At 38.6% G+C, this 19,034-nt stretch overlaps 1 protein-coding gene across 1 annotated transcript in view; it reads right to left on the reverse strand.

The window, feature by feature from the left end:
- The window catches only part of LOC145981692 (glycine receptor subunit alpha-4-like), a 117,142-nt gene extending 99,825 nt beyond the window's left edge, over positions 1-17,317 (reverse strand). Inside the window, exon 1 of the mRNA XM_083115089.1 lies at positions 17,251-17,317. Within this exon, the coding sequence (XP_082971215.1) occupies positions 17,251-17,270 (20 nt within the window). The 5' untranslated portion in view covers positions 17,271-17,317. The remainder of the gene's footprint in view (positions 1-17,250) is intronic.
- Between the last annotated feature and the right edge of the window lie 1,717 nt (positions 17,318-19,034).

The following is a 19,034-nucleotide window of genomic DNA, read 5'->3' on the forward strand; positions in this document are numbered from 1 at the left end:
AACCAAGAATTAATCTCCAATTTCGAAACGTACGGGCCGGACCCTGTGGCCAAGTGGTTAGCACATCGCGCTGCGACGCCAAAGGTCCCGGGTTCGAATCCCGCTCGGGCTTGGTTGTTTGTGAATGTCCATTCATCAATTTCATCACTCATCCCCATCTTCGCAAGTTAGCCAAGAGGCACAAAACGCGAAGCAAAATAAACTAAATCAATCAATCAATTGAAAAGTATGGACGATATCGAGACGACGCGAGACGATACTTGACAGTCGATATGTAATGCAAGCAACACATGCAACTTGTCACTGCACAAACGTTCACAGGGTCTTTGGCTGTCATTAAGGTACACAAAATTTCTTTGTATCTTTTCCCGGTTTGACGGATCGTTTCGACGCTCGAGAAATTGAATTTCACCCTGAATACATGTATGCATGATATAAATGAAATGTACAACTTATATGCAGTTTCCTCCAGGTTCTCACTTTATACGACGCTGGGTGGGCGCAGGAGCCGCATGAAGAAGTGGAAAAAATCCCGGTTCTTCCCCTCCGGGAATCAAACCCGGGTCTCTCGCATATTAATATAACCAATTACATTTTCTCTCTAAGCAATTTGGGTGTAAATATTTGCTTGATGTACTTTTGGGTTGCATAAGGATCGCATTAAAGTCAACAGGTTTGTTACAACCCGGAAGTGTTCGTGACTGAACATTCGTTATGTTAAACATAACAATATTATTTTTACATTACGTTATGTATTTTTAAAACTCCCATTTAGCGTTTGTTTGTTTGATTTATGTAATTAGCGTCGCTTTTCTGTCCATTTTGGCTAATCGCGACGAGTGATTATATGAATTGATGAAGCAATACTCACCAAGAGCACCCATACCTTTCTTTGCTTCCAGAAGACTGGGTACCTTCAATTTTTGGAACATCCCCTTGTGTTGATGGGCGTCTATGATTACAACACCTCCACGCGCCCTGTGTGAACTGCGCATCGGCCAGCGGGGGAGGATCTATTAGAGGATGGGATTCGAACCCGGGACGCGCTGTTTCGGAATACACACTGCTGCAACTCCTAGGATGAAAAGAAAAGTTGCGAAACTGCGTCGTCGATTTGGTTGGTCGAGGCGGAAATAATCGTTCCACGATAAGAAGCCTTGAGTCACGAAAGTACAGAGGGCTGGATCGATTACCGGCGACTGAAGAACTCCTAAAGGAGTACAGCTGGGAGACTTACGTAGGATCTGATATTCTCAAGAAACAAACGGAAGCCTGTCTATACAATGCGTAAAATACTGAACGCAGATGCGTTAAGGGGAAGAAGGGCGGACTACTTTGTCTTGTGGTTATTGTAATGCGGAGTTGTTATAGGTCCAGGGACTTAATCTATTGTTCCATTTCAATACGGAAGTTGGACCAGATTTAAATTGATCCGGTAAAAAGGTTAAAGGTTCCTGGACCGAATTGAAAAACTTTACACATGAAATAGTTCCTTACTGTCCAGAACCCATTTACGCTTTCTGATTTTCTATCCTGGACCGGAATCGAATTTATTTAAAATTCCTGGACCTTCAACAACCCTGTTGCAATGTGCCTCCAACGAGGATTGAACCCGTGACCCCTTGATTATAAGGCGCCACGTCGTTGGGGAGACTTTCCTCTCTGATCTCAAGATACGTAGCATAGATACATACGCAGCGTGTCATCGCCCACACTTTCACAGAGTACAGCGATTATTTCTTCAATAAAGTTTTTTCTGCCTGACGCCACATTTCGACGCTACAAACACCCGAAAAACAATTTTAATTCCTAATACATAATGCAGCACAGAACACACTTACAATAGCCACTAACGGACTCACTTTGCGAATCAAATAGATATCCGCTTGTTATGTTTGATTGATTTGCTTTATTTTACTTCGCTTTTTGTGCCACTTTTGATTTTCCGAAGATGGGGATGAGTGATGATATGATGAAATTGATGAATGGACACTCACAAACATCAATGCCCAGGTCGGGATTCGAATCCAGGACCCCTGGCGTCGTAGCGCGATGTGCTAACCACTCCGCCACGGGGCTCGTCTTTTCTATGTTTGAGAAAGTGTTTAACGAGACCAAGGATCACTAAGCGTCGGCCTCTATGCTTGCAGCCTCCCAGATGGCGCAGTGGTAGCGTCGTCGCCGTGTAATCAAGGCGTCCCGGATTCAATACCCGGTGGAGGCACATAGTGGTTCAGATCCCACTTTAAATTGTATGTCCACTCCCGATTAGCCTTACTGTGCATAAAGTGGATTAAAACACCAAATCAACTCAACTCGTCTTGATGTTTCAGAGATCTGCTTTGTTTCCGGCCATAGCCTGTCAATTGTCGAACGATCTGATCTCTTCGTGAGTCGACTAGGCCACCGAAAAGGCAAGGAATGAGTGTCCATATAGAAATAGGGAACATATTATATTTCCCGCTTAATGCTTTCTTGAGGTTGAAAGGGGAATTTCCAAAATTAATTAATAATATAAGTGAAGTTTACAGGGAATATTTATGATTATTTTGTGTTTATTTTCCTTTGAAATACATATTTTGTTACATTCATGCATACAGAGGAGAGGAGTCGAGATTTGTTGTATTGGCAGCTAAGTAAGAAATGTTTGTGGAGTAAGGTAAAGTTAGAAATCAGCATCAGCTATCTTTGTGTGTCTGATTAGCCTAAAAGAGGAAATAGCGACGAAAAATTGGAACAACTCAGAATCTAAAGATTTTTCACGAAACGATTAAAAAATCGAAACGGGTCATCCTTATTTCTCATTTGCATCTACTTACACGTTGGACGAGGAATATGCAGTGCGTTTGTTTTGGCTCTGGGCCGAGATAGCGCGTGACATGGCGCTGATGCCGGCAGTTTCGTCCCGTAATGTCTCGCTTATTTACGCACATATCTTTAGCATGTAGACAATTATATTTATATTGCATTACGAGTACTAACCGGTGTTATAAGAGTTGTTCGACAGACCAGAGCCAAAAGGAACGCATTGTATTATGGTTATCTTCTCTCTATATATAAAAATGGATGTGTGTATGTGTGTCTGTATGTTTGTTCAGCAATAACTCTCGAACGCCTGGAGCGATTTCAACCAAACTTGGTACACGTATCACTTGCAATCTGGAAATAAATACTGTGGGGGTAAGACACCCCTGGCACCCCTAGGGGTGGGGGTGGGAAAGGGTGACATGTAGAACCACCGATATTAAATTCCGCACAAACAGACATCCGTGACTCTATGCAATCCGCAATCCTCACAACAATAGTGTTTCTCGGGTTGTCTAACATTCAGGCTGTGTTGCGAATGGAATCAACTCCAAGTTCATCACCTATCGGCATGAGGGGGGGGGGGTGTGTGAAAAATAAAATGCCAAAAAAGACATAGATTAGTGTCGAATCCATAGTTTTCGGAGTCGCTAAGCTAATTGGTGACATTCACGATCACATTTAAAATTAGTTACATTTTTACACTATAGTTAGAATTCATTATTTTCCTGTCTAATACAAGATTGGGATAAATAAATACCCGGGCAACGCCCGATAATCAGCTAGTATAGAATAAAATATTAAATTTTAATATCATAATTAACGATGATTTTCATAAGATAACTCGAAATGTGCACTAGTGCAGTGTTAATAATTTAGAATGACATACCTTCAAGTACGCCTCAATGTCTCATATGCAGCTGAAGATTTGCTACTGCTTTTATTTTACAATACGGTTTAACTTTGCATTGAGAGCACAATGTATAAAGCCTAAATTTCACGTGTCTTTCAGTTTAGTACATACTGCATAATCTATTGATCACTTTTTGAGTAAATTGGAGTAGATATAACAGTCATTCTCACACATGGGATTGACAATTATCCTACTTGGGCTTGTCAAGTGTTCATCATTCTCAATGTTAGTTAAAAACGTTTTGTTTTAAATGGATGCCAGAATCGAATAAACACAGCAGACCACCCCTCTCCAGTGAACCTACTTTCTAAGCAATTTATTTTGTTGCGCCTATGTTTACACTGTTAGTATGCGAATATTTTTGAACCCACGGTCATGTTTTCACTACATTTTTGTTGGTCGCGTGTCTGCGTTTTTGTTTTATGTGTTTTTTTAAGTCCCCTCTATGCACAAATAGGCTAATTGGGACTGGGGCTACAGTTTAAAGTGAAATCCGATCCATTATGTGCTTTCACCGGGTATTGAACCCTGCACCCCTTGATTACAGCGCGTTGACGTTACCGCTGCACCTAATTTTGTATGTGCGTCTGCGTGTGTGTGTACATACACATAGCCATATCGTCATTCATACACACACTGTCATGGAGCTTGGGTTCCATGAAAGGCGTAAGTATACAAAACAGAGCAATGATGCATCTATGTCAGGTATTACCTCAATTGCTTTTTACAAACGACAGTAATATTTCATACAAAGGGTTATGAGCAGTCGAGTCATTTCCTTGAATCTATGTAGAAGCTACAGAAAGTGTCATAACTACCTGAAGTCACCAGATGGTGTCATCATAATGGGTAAATTTCTCGTATCGGATTTCTTCAAATTTACAGGAGAAATTACTTACCGAATGCTATTTCTCTATACTTCTGGAAGTTCGGGGAAGTGTTTTCTCGCAACGTTAATTGAATTTTGCCGGTAAATCATCTATTTTTCGATATAAATGTGTGACCGATGCACGAAAGCTCTTGCATCCATTTACTTCCAGGTGGATGTAGCCTGTGTGTCATGACGTAATCCCGGTCAGTGTTTCGAAACACGTTTTTTTGTAACTGAAGAAGGTACGTTTCCGCAAATGGTTTGTGGGGCTATGTGTCAATGGTTCATGGGGCTATGTGTCAATGGTTCATGGGGCTATGTGTCAATGGTTCGTGGGGCTATGTGTCAATGGTTCGAGGGGCTATGCGAGAATGGTGTGTGGGGCTACGCATATTTTTATCTAAACCAATTATTAACTATTGTAACCTAAACGTGACCCTACCTAACCTAAACTTTACGGAAATGGTTCGTGGGGCTATGTATGAATGGTTCGTGGGGCTATGCGTCAATGGTTTGTGGGGCTACGTAGGTATTTTTGGGTGCAGTGGGGTGGAAACAATGCATGCCGAGTACGGTAGTGAAACTGTGACCGCCATTTTGCGTGTTACCGAAGACAAAAAGAAACGAAGAAAACTTACTCGATATGTTGCAAATAGAGCTTATTTCCGTGAAATAAGCGAAATGTCACCTTCAGCAATGTTTCTCAATGCAGAATACGTAAGTACGAATATTCAAATTAAATGAACTAGCAAATTTCAGCCGTTTGTCCGATACAAGAAATTTACCTCATAATGGATTAGTTTCTTTGTACCACTGAGTTTCTCCATTTATCTTGACAAACTTGTTGGAAGTTGCGATATTGATTCAAGTAACATTAATATGTTATTCATAACTCCATTAACATGACATATGTGGGAAGCATAAAGCCGTTTCATTTCTTCATGTCAGCGAACGAAGCTCTTCAAAATCTAGAGCACACGAGTTATTGTCACTGGAAGTGATATCATTGTAACAATTCCCATGGTACTATCGATTGAACGAAGTTGCCTGCAAGATATCAAAACTTAAAGCGGTTTACAAGCGAGCTTGCAACATGAACGGGTCTTTACATTCCAAGGTTATTAGAAGTAAGGTTGGGCCAATCCGTTGTTTACTCGTGATGACGAAACGACGGTAAGAGGTGAATTTATCCATGAAATTAATTCCAAATCTATGCGCTAGTGTTGCACTATGTAGATAGGAAACCATGCCAGAAACTGAACACTCGAAATCGAGTACACAAATGAGCATTTCCACTCATTTACATTTTGTGGCTTCAGACAAATTGAAAATAAATATAAATAGGTACTTATTGTTATGCGGGACAGAATATTATTGATCGGAACGGGAATTTTTTTTAAATCCCGACATTCGGGACGGGAAATATTCGCAATTTCTCGACTAGTCGGGAAATCTCAAATTCTCATTTTCACCTTAAGTGATTTTCTTTGCATTTCTGGAATGAAAACTAACAATTTCCGATAAGTTCCAGACACTTGCAATGTAGAAAACGTCAAGAATTAATACCGTTTTAAAATGACCATTCGGTATTTCCCGACTGCTCGGGATCCAGAAATTTAGGGAAGTCATTTGCTGAAGTCGGAATAGGGACGGAATTTTTCTTTCCGATCCCGGTCCCGACTTTTCGAGATACCGCACACCACTTGTTATTATTATTTATTTTAGTTCAGCACAAGATACATTTTCCAAGTACGTTGAACATAATATATACGTTATATACGTTTTTCAAAAGGATTCGTCGGTCACCGAGCTTTGGATTCGTGTGGAAACGCTAACGTGAATCATGCTAATGCTAGAATCTGCAGTGCGCATTTCTGCCCAGAAGATTATGTACGTAATCTGAAAAGTCAACTTTTAGGTTTACATCGAAGAAAGATCCTTAAGCAAGATACCTTCGACTCCTTATTATGAGCAGGAATGTAGGGAGTATAATCCTCGTAAATACTTCGCCTACCATTTCTTTGCCATTGGTGTACAATTCTCTCTCGCTTTTTTCTCTACATATTCATTCCATTTTGGTTATTTATTAAACGATACGTGTTTGTATTTATATTTGATAAATTTACTTTGCTCTTCCGGCCATTTAAGTCAATTGAGATGATGAAGAAGTGATAAAATAGATGAATGGCCAATCACAGTTCCCCTTACTTATAAGAGCGACTACAAGAAAAAGAACCTTCCTCCTCTTCCGTTCAACTCGGACTATAAGAGAGCATGCTCCACTCTCCCCCTCCCCTCCACACTGGAGTACGGTTCTCGCAGGTTTCTTTGCTTGTGGTTCCACTATAATAGTAATATAAAATTGTACACTCACCTCACTTAGTTCTCCGGCAGTTTGTTTCTTTATACATCATATTTGGAGAAGATACAATTCAATCTATAGTTGTACGTACACTGTATATAACACACCTTATTATTGACTTCCTTGACCCTGGATGTATAGGGTCAAGGAAAACAAAGAAATGAGCATAATTTTCTCTTCGGAGAAGATGTTGAACCTAAACCAAAAAAAAAAAACAAAAAAAACTCAAATAATGAATTCGACAATGTAAATTGATGAGATTTAGTAAATCATTTGATGAAGTGAACTAATTCTGAGTGGACTAATCGCAAAGGACATAATCAGCTCAGATTCTATTACTTATTCATGGTATGTGACGTAAAGTTCCCGCCCAACCGTTTGACGGCGTTAGTGGTTATCGCATCTCCTTTTCCGTAGCCTGTAGTACACATCCTCATCTAGACATTGTTCTTGTTCTGGTGTTTAATATCTGCAAACTGCAACACTGTCGTTTTGTCATTTCACGTGACTTCACATTGAAGTGATGCATTCACTTGGCCGGTTACACGTCACCGCACGCAAAAACTTCAACCGTTACCATGGTTTTGGGCCAGGGCTGTTTACATTCATCAATATTTTCCTTGAATCGTCTATCATGCATTGTTGCAAGAGCATCAAGGAGAGGCACGCACAGCAATTTGTGTATGGTAATATTAATTACACAGATGCCGAACTTGTATCTGTTCTAAATATCCAAAGTACAAGGGACAATATAAATATGAACTTATATGTCAACTTGGTACGTTTTAAATACATGTACAGGTACAGTTACAAGTAAATTGTCCTTGTTAGGGATGAATGAAATACACGCCGATATTCCTAAAACTTACGCCGTATCCTGAAAATCAACTTGTCTCTTGATTTTTACCATATCGAGCTTGTGTACACCGAAAAGGGATATAATTATAAGGATATGAGAATACGAATTTCTTCTAACAATATTCTCATGATAGATCATGAGGTGTATTGTGTTCTCCTGCTTATTGCTTTGGACTTCTTCATTAAAGTATGTCGCTTGCATTAATATTACCATTTTCCGTGTGATCGTAAATCCATTTTCATAGGCTTTAATTAATCATTTAAGGTTAGTGTTCCTAGCATCCAGGTATTTCGAATAGGTTAGGCTAGTACTTTTGCTGCATTAGTATGTGTACACTTTTTCTCTTTGCTTGATGTAATGTTTTTAATACGAAAAATGATTTTAAAAGATTGTAACCTTCAACCAAACCAGTCAAACTTGTGCAGCCAAATATTTACCGGATTTCTAGAAAATTAAAAATGTTTCAAGTTACACACGGGAATTCAGTTTCCAAAGTTGGAAAGTTTATTTAATACCAAATTCCAATCTTACAAGCTCTTTCCTCAACCTAACTTTTACAAAATTATCTTGCATGCATAAGTTGAATCGTAGATGTTTATTCCAAAGCAATTCAATAGCAATTATATATTAACGATGATAATTCTTTACGAATTTAGAGTAAGTATCAATGTAGGATCAAATTTTATCTCTATCGCGTTTTTTGCCCTTGGTAATTTGAAAAATAAAGGCACATTATGCAGAACGGTAAAGATTGAATTTTACTTGTATCAACATTATTCACGTATTTTGTTATGCCGTATAACATTTGAAATATTCTTGATGTGAATGAAACGTTCTGAATGAATAAGAAAGGACGATTCAGTTAGAAAAATAAATATTTTACTCTTATAATGCACTTTGTTAAATGCTATAAATTGACTATAGATGACTAGTCCTGTGACGTCACGGAAGCTTGTGTGAGGCCAAGACCATCTTGAGGTTCAGGCCACAGCGCTCAGTCAAGACGTCATCATCTGGAGGCGATCGTCTTAACGCTGTAAACTCCTTGTCGTAATTTTACCGTAGATAATTAACGTATATTTATTTCTCTTATGAAGTTAAATTTTGACATTTACCCTTCCGACGAATATAGTTAGAAGAAAAATTTATAATATTCAATATTTACACCAAAATTTTCATTCAGGAAGTCACTATGGCCATCACAAAAATTCCTACCATAGCACAAAGAAAGAGTCGAAAACCGTTAGAAACTTCCTGGCGGAAAAATTAAAACATTGTATATATTTGAAAAATATTATCGGGAATATTGGTCAGCTACAATAAAACTCGTAACCGCTTTTGTATGAACTTTTGTTTGTAAAATCAATTGATTAAATAAAACAAAAAACATGTTAGGTTGACCGTAAACTTTCCAAGTTACCTAATCAATTAAATTGTCTTTAAGTTTACCCAAAATTAATCAACCCATTAATGCAGATATTCTGTGTAGCTATACAATCTCAATAGAAATCCTTAATTTCAATATTCTTGCAGCAAAAGCGAAAGAAATAGGTACAAGGACAATGTTACATTTATGTGAATAAAGAATAAAGACTAAACCTAAATCATTTGTCACATTGTAATTTCGATCCTATTGACTTTATTGAACGAAAGATAATAAACAAATTGAATCTTTTCATTGTCGTTAGTAAGATCTGTGACAATAACTTAAGAGTTTCATTGAAGAAAAAAGCAGATTACTATTTCCATTTTAACGTTCAATTGGGAAATAAACAGTTGGAATATTTCCTTATACTGTATTTTACATTTGTTAAAAAAAATCGTGAAGAATGTTAATAAATTATGAAACAATAAACATTATCACTGATTTAATAATCAAAGTTACGAACATTGAAGCTTCACAAAGACAAAAAATAAAAAGCAGTTCATGTGAAACAGTCTTAAAAATTTAATACATTTGATTTGTAGTTCATATTAACATAGCTAGGTAACAAAATGCTTTCTGTGTGAAAACATTTGTATTTGAAACATAAGTAATACATTCTTGGATAGTTTTACACACGAACATTTCATCGAAGTTCTTGTTACACATCGAAACTTTGTATTTGAATGTACAACATATCTTCCATTAGCCTCCGATTAGCATAAAGAAGCATAAAGCGGGATAATATAAGAATAAATGTACACATGTATCAACTTTGCCCCGTTGTATAGCTTTCTTTCATTAAGCACATTTTGAAACTGAAAATTTGTGTAAATAATATGAATAATTTATCGAATGCTTGCATAAAATTTACACTAACAAATTGCTTTGGTAGACGTAATATTAACCAACGTTTGTAATTCAGGGTAAATTATTTGATATTTCTAAAAAAATGATGACATGTTGTCCACATTTACGAGTATATTTGATGCCTATTCCGGACACATGAAATGTTTACATCATCAACTAACTCTTATTTATTTTTTAGTATAAAACATTTGTTACTTAACTTGTATCTTTTCGTAGTGACTGAATCACATGGAATTGCCCTAAAAATGTCTCATTTTCAACAACATCTTGAAGAAATGTGAACGTTACTCTTACCTTTTTAATTGTAATTGCCTCTGCAATTTAGTACACAAGACTTATACACCATACCTCTTCCACAGTTAAGCATATTTACACGTCATGTAAACTCGATTACAGTTCTTACATTTGCGTTACAATTCCATATTCACTAAAAAGGTCCAACATTGATTCCGAAGAAGCAAATCAAACATGGCGGCTATCTCGCCTCCAGTTGATGACGCTTAGTCACGTGACCGGAGCAAGCCATGAGGCTTTCATATTGAGAAGGTAATGGTGAGGCCCGTTATCTCGGAGGCTCCGATCAGTGGCGCCAACTTAATGAGTCAATAATTTGCCTCGTATTGTTTTTGTTTTTTTTAGAAATTAAATTTTCACGTTTAACAAAACAAAGAGTTTTTCATAATTATACACTTAATTAATTCTCACAATTTAAATACTACTTATAATAATTTAGATCTCCAACTTGATACGTGTCAGTGTTCTATATTATTTAAACTGTCCGTGGTCATATCGTTAGTGTGAAATTAAAGGAGGGCAAGGGCTTATGACGTGTTATGAGTTGTTTAAATTTATACATCAAAACTTGAGTCCAGTCTACCCAATGTTTTTTTTTTTTTAATATTGGCGCCACTGTACGGTATCACACTTCCGTACACTCGAAGCAGACATGTCGGGTAGTAGGCTGTGACGCATGCGCAGAACAACGATTCCTCACACTGCTGGTTGCAGCATTCTGCAAACACACCAGTGTTCAAATTAAGTTATCTCAATAGCCTTTCAATGGCTATTAGTTCGAAAGTAGGCAGTGAAAGGCCAAATACGGTTAACGATACAAGGATTAACACAGCAAATCTATAGAATAAGGCTGCTCATGAAATATACAATGTTAAATGCCATTGTTTCGAACATCCTTCCATATTATACCTTATTTGTATCTTTCTCTCCCTTCTCATACTCTCTCTGTCGCTTTCTCCTCATTTCTCTCTCTAAAACTTTCTATTCCCTTTTTACTTTCTGTCTGTAGTTCGCGCTCTCTCTGTCTCTTTATACATGCACAGGACAAAGATTCCTCATTTTGCTGGTTGTAGCATTCTGTAAATACACTTTGAAAATATGCTGTGTTAAAGGGTTCGGAAGTTGGATCCAATAGTACTGGAAGTAGCTACATCGTATAGATACATTATTTCAGTAATGTGTTTTTTTTTATGTGTGTGCGTATTGGCAAATTTATGTGTGCGTGTGTATCTTGCTCTACTACAAAGAAATCTGAAAATTCCTCGCTTATACCATTTGGGGAGCATAAGAGTGTGTAACCATTTCACGGTGAGTTCAGGCTTTGGTCGTTCAACTAGATTATTCTTAGTCTGAATATTCCTTTCGGAAAACTGGAAAAGCTTGATCTCTTAGAAATTATACACGCTGTAGCTTCACTGATCAGAAGATAAACTCAACAATGATGACCCGTTTGTTGATTTTCGCCGCACGTATGTATTCATAGTTTACAGCGTTTTGGTAATAATGTAGAGGCAAATTGTGATCAATGCAAACGAGGTTTTCAAGGGCGAGTGCGTCATGAGGAAAGTACACATACATGAAAAGCGTTGAAAAGCGCTTCGGGAAGATTAACTCACTCCAACTTCCAAGTAATATAACTTTGTGTTGCCAAATGCATTCGTAGAAAAACAGCTGAAACGGGATAAAACTCTTTCCATGAGGCAGAAATAGGCAGTTTAAAGTGGAATCTGAATTACTGAAATACAATCTCCGAATCTTGCCCCTTCTACAGTCCTGCTCTCTGTCATTCGCCCCTTCGAGCGCAAGGATGGTACCGTCAGGTTATCCTTGCTATACAAACTTGTATTCCCAGACAAAAGGGAGGGTTTAACGCGGGTGCCAGAGGTGGCCTGCAGAACCCTTTGCGATGGCCCATGCCCGTTTAAAAAATTAAGTACCTAACATAAAAACAGGATTAAGTAAATTGTAGATGGCAGCACCTTACAGTTCTCAATACCGTAGTGTAGCTTCGTGGCGCGCGAGCGCCATTGAAGTTGTTAATAGTGGCGTATACTGAGCCCAAGGTCTGGGCTATCTCACTATGTCACGTGGTCCTAGGCTATGAATAGAAATAAGTTTACCAACTCCTAAGAAATCAGGTTGCCAACTCATAAGAAATCAGGTTGCCAACTCTTAAGAAATCAGGTTGCCAACCCATAAGAAATCAGGTTGCCAACTCATAAGAAATCAGGTTGCCAACTCACAATAAATCAGGTTGCCAACCCATAAGAAATCAGGTTGCCAACTCATAAGAAATCAGGTTGCCAACTCACAAGAAATCAGGTTGCCAACTCACAAGAAATCAGGTTGCCGACTCCAGAATCACCATCATCTCACTGATATGAATAATTTTATTTACAATTTCTGATCGATTTTTCTCCTGTATTTTATCGTCTAGACTTCAGGCTTCGCAGATAGCCTAGCTATAACTTGACAAGTTTAAAAACAAGACGCTGCAATCCATTGTTTGCGCACCTCACATCACATTTCCCCACTCCATTGTCTGTGGCGACGTTCGTTCGCAGTGTTGCAACCCGGAGAGAGCGGAATTGTCTGAGAATTTTCATCGAAATTTGAATGTGAAAGGCATGAATTAGTATCCCTTAACCTACGCTACCTATTCATTGCGCTAAATTCTAAATACATTTTGATATTTTCCCTTTAAACCTTAAATGAATTAAGTTATATTAGGGATATTTCTTACCACCATAAGAAATGTATGAAATAAAACGATAGAAAAATGAAAAATATATAAACGATAGAACTGAGCTCACCTTCTAAATGCTTTCCAGTTTTCCTTCTTCAGTTTCACTCTCCCACTCATCCGAGTCTGTGTCTACCGATGAATCTGTGTCCGTGTCTGAATCGGCTTCACCAAGTCTAATTATCAGTTCATCTACACGCTCGTCCATAAGTCCATCTCTTTCAAAGTTTCAATGCTTTAGAAAATAACACAGGCAAGCGTGTTATCAGATTGCCTTCTCGTAGTGATTGTTGTACGATAAACGATAAACAAACGAACCACCACCCCACTCGGATAAAAAAAAAAGGCCACTGCTCGATGTCGCATTCAGAAAATGAAGTCATTCGCCCTGTAGTTTCTCTTCGTTATAAACCTTAACGCACGTGCGTAATACTACAGTTTACGATCGGCGCACCGCACGCATTTTCAAAGGTCGGATTAAATAAAATGAACCACTGATATAATAGGAGCGTGCATGCACCGTCACGCTAAACAGTGAAAATCGTTTGTCATATTTGTTTTAGCTTAATTTTGCTGAGTTGGCACCACTGGTACTCTCAACGCCAGACCAGTGAGTAGAAGAGTGGTGGGGAGGATGACGTAATACGAAGTGCTCCGCAGCGATCTGCGCATATCGGGACTTAACTTGTCAGGCTATACGCTCTTGTTGTTAATGTGACCCGCACTGTCTGATGAGTTGAAGACCCCTGGTTTAACGGGGCCAAAGTAAGGATGGACACAAAATCCGGATAACGGATATCCGAATTTCAGATTATCCGATATCCGTTTCGGATGCAACGGATAAATCAAATATCCTACAGTCCCGCCGATCCGGCGCTGGAACCGCTTTTATAGCAGGGACCCTCTGTTGCCGCGATTACCTACGGAGGAACTGGGGGGTCCCCTGTTTGGGGAACAAGCGGCAACCTTTGAAACCCTCCTCCCCGAAACAGCCAGCAGGAAAACACGATTTTGTCACAATAGCTGTACTGCGCTGTGATTGGACACCGGGAGATACACCGGCAGGACTGTAATAATACGGATAACAGAATAATCTAATTTCTGTATTGTAGGGATATCTGGAAAATACGGATAATCCTGATATCAAACTAATACGGATATTTCTGATATGTGAGTATTCAGATAATGTATGTATTCAGATCGCTATTGAATTTTTCAAATTCAGTAAGAACGTTATATTCTAAACTGTATCTCATTTACGTTTTTGTTACGACGGAAAACTTTGTGCATTTATAGCTACTGAACTTAGTAATTCATATATCGGTTTCAGCCCCCTCCCAAAAGGTAAACATTTAAAAAATATGCGGAGATCCCGTAGAAAGGTTAAAAAGACTGATGTGATGAGCGGCGCAGTGGTTATCACACGATACAAGGGGTCCCGCGTTCGAATCCCTGGGTGTTTGTCAGTGTCCATGCATCAATTTCATCATATCATCAATCATCTCCATCTTCGCGATTAGCCAAGAGTGAAAGAAAAGCGAAGTAAAATAAACCAAATTAATCAATCAATGATGAATTATTAATATTTTTCCTACAGTGTTCATATTTATTGAATTTGTTCGGGTTGGGCAATTGCCCACATGTGCTCACCCGTTTCGCCGTCCCTGCTACAACCCTAAGTCAATTTCAGAGGAGCTCCCATTCGAGAGGGGGGGTTGCTTTGAAAAGGGCCGATTTCCCACTGATACCGATGTTTTGAAATTGTAATTGAAAGTTGTTCAATGGGTTAATATTCCATTCCACTTACAAGCATCAATTTACAACAGTTTTGCTTCAAAGTATTAATAAAATACGTCACAACATAAAAAATACTTGTTATGTAATCACAAATTACAGTTTTTTCACATAATATTGTCGAATTTTGCGTAACTTCTAGGATTCCCGAAAGTCATGCGATATTTATGCTGCTGGTAACCTTTATTAATAACGTTTTCTCTCCGACTTTCAGCTTCGACGCCACGAACGCTGAGAAAACATAACTTTACCCTGAATATATGCAACCTTGCAATACAGGTTCGCAATAGCGGCTCACGAAAGTTTGCCTAATTCATTTTCACATAGGATAACACTGGGCGTACAGTTTAGGATGGCGTTCGAAACACCGTGCAATGTGTTCCACCGGGAATCGAACCCAGGACCCTTGAAGTTGTCGCTAACGGTTTAATTTTCAGCAATATTTTACGTCCTAGTTTACTGACCGAAAACTTAAATCGCATTTTGCCACTTTTCATAATCGCTAAGATTAAGATGAATGATGATTAAAGTAATGAAGGGATACACAGAAATAAATAAGTATATCGTTAAGGCTAGGAGGGACAATTACGCACTAGTTGTGCATGTATTTCAATATCGTCGGATTGGACACTGCTATTTAAAAAAAGGGTTCAGTATGCAAGAGAGTATGAATTTCTCTCCATGTTGCAAGTGGAAACTGTTTTTCAAGTCGATTAGTAAGCTAGACACGATGTTTGAAAAATATGATTAATAAGTATTTACAGAATCCCATGTATTCCTTATGGGAAATTGACTTTAACTTCAAATTACGGCTAATCAAATGGGAGTTTAGACTTTTTCTTCTACTACGACATAGTTCAACGTGTCCTTTTCCGTCCATGTACTTTTCTACGACATTGGATGTTTGATATTCCCGAGAGAACGAATATAATAATGGTCCCATAAACCTAATACATTTCACCTTGCCTCATACGGCCAACCTGACAGTGTTGCCAAACCTGATGTGCATAAAAGAGCTACATTTCACCATTAATAGAGCTATAGATGACTTTCAAGGAGCTAGATTAACGAAGGCTGCATAAAGTGCCTCGAAGGTTATTTTAGATGTCAGAGGTGTGGGGGCGCTGCTATTACCGTTAGCTTTAACGTGATGGCAATTTATTCTTAGTTCTCACCGCCTAGATTTGGCAGCATCACCCATCTCAATAATCCAATGATGTTCATATGAAATAGAAAATAAAGGATACCCGGATAATAACATTGTCATCTTCACCTTAGCCACAGCGCTATATATAAAAATACCTGGAGAGGAAAGAGGGCGTGAGTGACGCAGCCTATATATGAATATCACGTCACGTGCAAAATGTACACTCATTGCAAAGGTTGGTCTTTATGGGCCGGAGCGAGTGGTGAAAACATGATGGGGCAGAGGGCCGGTGGTGCCACAGTTCACAGTCAAACGAGTGCACGAAAGAACCAGATCTGGCTCCAAAAGAGCGAAGTTGGCAACAGTGATCGGCAGCTGCCCCGGCGAGAAAGACCTAGGGGAAATTGTCCCTCCTCACCTTAAGTCGAGCACTCTATGGGTCGCAATCCTGGGTTTTGTCCTACCATGATTCGGCCGACACCACCCCTTAGCGAATGACAGGAAAGGGGTTAAATAATGCACGTGGCCTTCGTTAAAGCATCATCCAAGCATCCGTTTGAAGTGAGTAACCGCAAGAACTACGCAAACATGTGCTTTGGAATTTTAAACCTACGACTCATATGTAGTTAACGCGATGTGAGCATTTCGTAAGGATTCTTAACTAATCTCTATCAATCTGGTTGTACAGTGGGATCCATGAGTATTACCGTGCAACGTGTCATCACCATGTTCGTGCACTTTATTTGATCCAACAAGAGCTTCAAGAATTAAAAGAAACCCAAACAAGCTGTTAACAACTTCTGAACCAGCATACATAAAAAAATCCATGCTTAAAAACACATAGGATGCAAGAGAGCAATTAATGAAAATGCTCATGGACAATTTGCACGGTAATACTCATGGATCCCACTGTACTAAGTTCAAAATGATTTGTGAAACGTGGTTACAGAGAAGCGTTCACTACGTCAAGGACATTATGTTTTATATTGGCATACCACTACATATCGTATCAGATTTGCAAAATGATTCTTTAAATTTAATGATTCACGTATAACGAAATAATAAGATATGCATTTTCGTGAAAGAATTCTGCAGTGCGACATGCAAGAAAGGTGATTGCAAAGTCATAGAAAGTGAAGATGTGAAACACGTGAGGACGAGGAGCTTACCTGACGAGAAATCTGGCCATGGTCTGTGATGGTGCTGCTACCTACCGGTGTGGTTCATTGTTCACACGCGACTGGCTGAATCGCTGGTCAGGAGAATGTTTGTGTTTACATCGAGACTGGCTACCCAGCGCATGCGCGTTGAGTCTCAGCAAAAGTGAACTTCGATTTAACCTATGCACGATACATTCTTGCGAAGGAAGTAGGCGCTCTGTGAAGCTGTCAGTATAAGAATGACAAACTCTTCCGCGAAACATAACTCATTGTGTTTTAAAATATGAATTACCCGTAAGTTTCATATGAAACGTGGCTTTCCCGATTGTGTTGTGGTACCCTTATCGCCTTGTAATCAGAGGATGCCGGGTTCGATAGAGAGGGTCGCAGACTGCATGCCCAGTCCCGATGAGCCTATCTGAGCAAACTGCACTTCAAATTATCAAACAAACAAACAAATCATGCCAAAAAGTATCCGAAACTCTTGTTCACATATTGCTGGCATGATACTGAAACATTTGAATATCACCAAACCTATGTTACTATGTGACTTCACTGAACATACCAAGCGAATATCCACCTGATTGTTCATAGATGAATCATGTATATTGTTTATTGTTATTACATCAAACCTCCGTGGCAGAGTGGTTAGCACAGCGCGCTACGACGCAATGAGTCCCGAGTTCGAATCCCGGCCTGGGCATGAGCATAGGCGTTACTTGGCGGGGGCAAGACGGGCACTTTCCCCAAAAAAATTCTCTGGTTTTATAAAATTTACAAGGTAGGATACCTGAGGAGCAAAGTAATACAGAGTAATATTTGTAATTTCGCCAACATCACAGTTATTTAGCAAATAATCCTGGACGCTGCTATTATTAAGCCCTAGGTTTGATTCTGCCCCCCCAAAATTAGGCCCCAAGTCTGATTCTGTCCCCTCAAAATTAGGCCCAGTTTAATTCTGTCCCCTCAAAAGTAAGCCCAAGTTTAATTCTGCCCTCTCAAAATTAGGCACAAGTTTAATTTTCCCCCACTCAAAATTAGGCTCAAGTTTAATTCTCCCCTTTCAAAATTACGCCCAGTTTAATTCTGCCCCCTCAACCTGGTCCGACCAAGTGTCGCAATAATAATAATAATAATAGTAATAATAATAACTATTGTTATATCCAACTACATTAAAATAATAATTAAATATGTATATTAATTAATATTGCATTATTATTATTACATGAATACATAAAAAGAAGGTAAAAGAATAGATATAATAATAATGTAATAATTATCTAGCTTACGTGTAGTTAAGATCGCCAAAATTTGTATAAAAAGAACTGCCCTGGCAAGGAAATTAATGTCAAATAGATAATGAATTAAATATTTATTGAATAACAAAAAAGGAATTAGATCCAATTTTAATAGCCAAAAATAATTGTACGGTGATCACTTTTAATTGGCTATCACAACTGACGAAAAGTAATATTGATGATTAATATTTTATACATATTATCATAAGTAGTAGCTATGCATATATCTTCTTTGATAATGTCCTTCAAAGCATATGATCCTAACATAAGCCTTGCCTTCCAATAAATTCAGCAAAAATAAATAACCATCGATTATAGGCACGTTTTTATTATTTAATTTTAGTACTTGGTAAGTCTTTCTGGGGGGGGGGGGGGTCGGAAGCCCCTGGACCCCCCACATATGTCCCTGCTCACAATCTCTGATTTGTCCCATGATTCCTACTCCTAGAAAATAGAACGTCAAGTGCAGTGTAAAGTTGTAAAATATAGGAGGGA

Source organism: Lepisma saccharinum, chromosome 30, assembly GCF_977018435.1.
Source record: "Lepisma saccharinum chromosome 30, izLepSacc3.1, whole genome shotgun sequence".
In the NCBI taxonomy this organism is placed as follows: Eukaryota; Metazoa; Arthropoda; class Insecta; order Zygentoma; family Lepismatidae; genus Lepisma; species Lepisma saccharinum.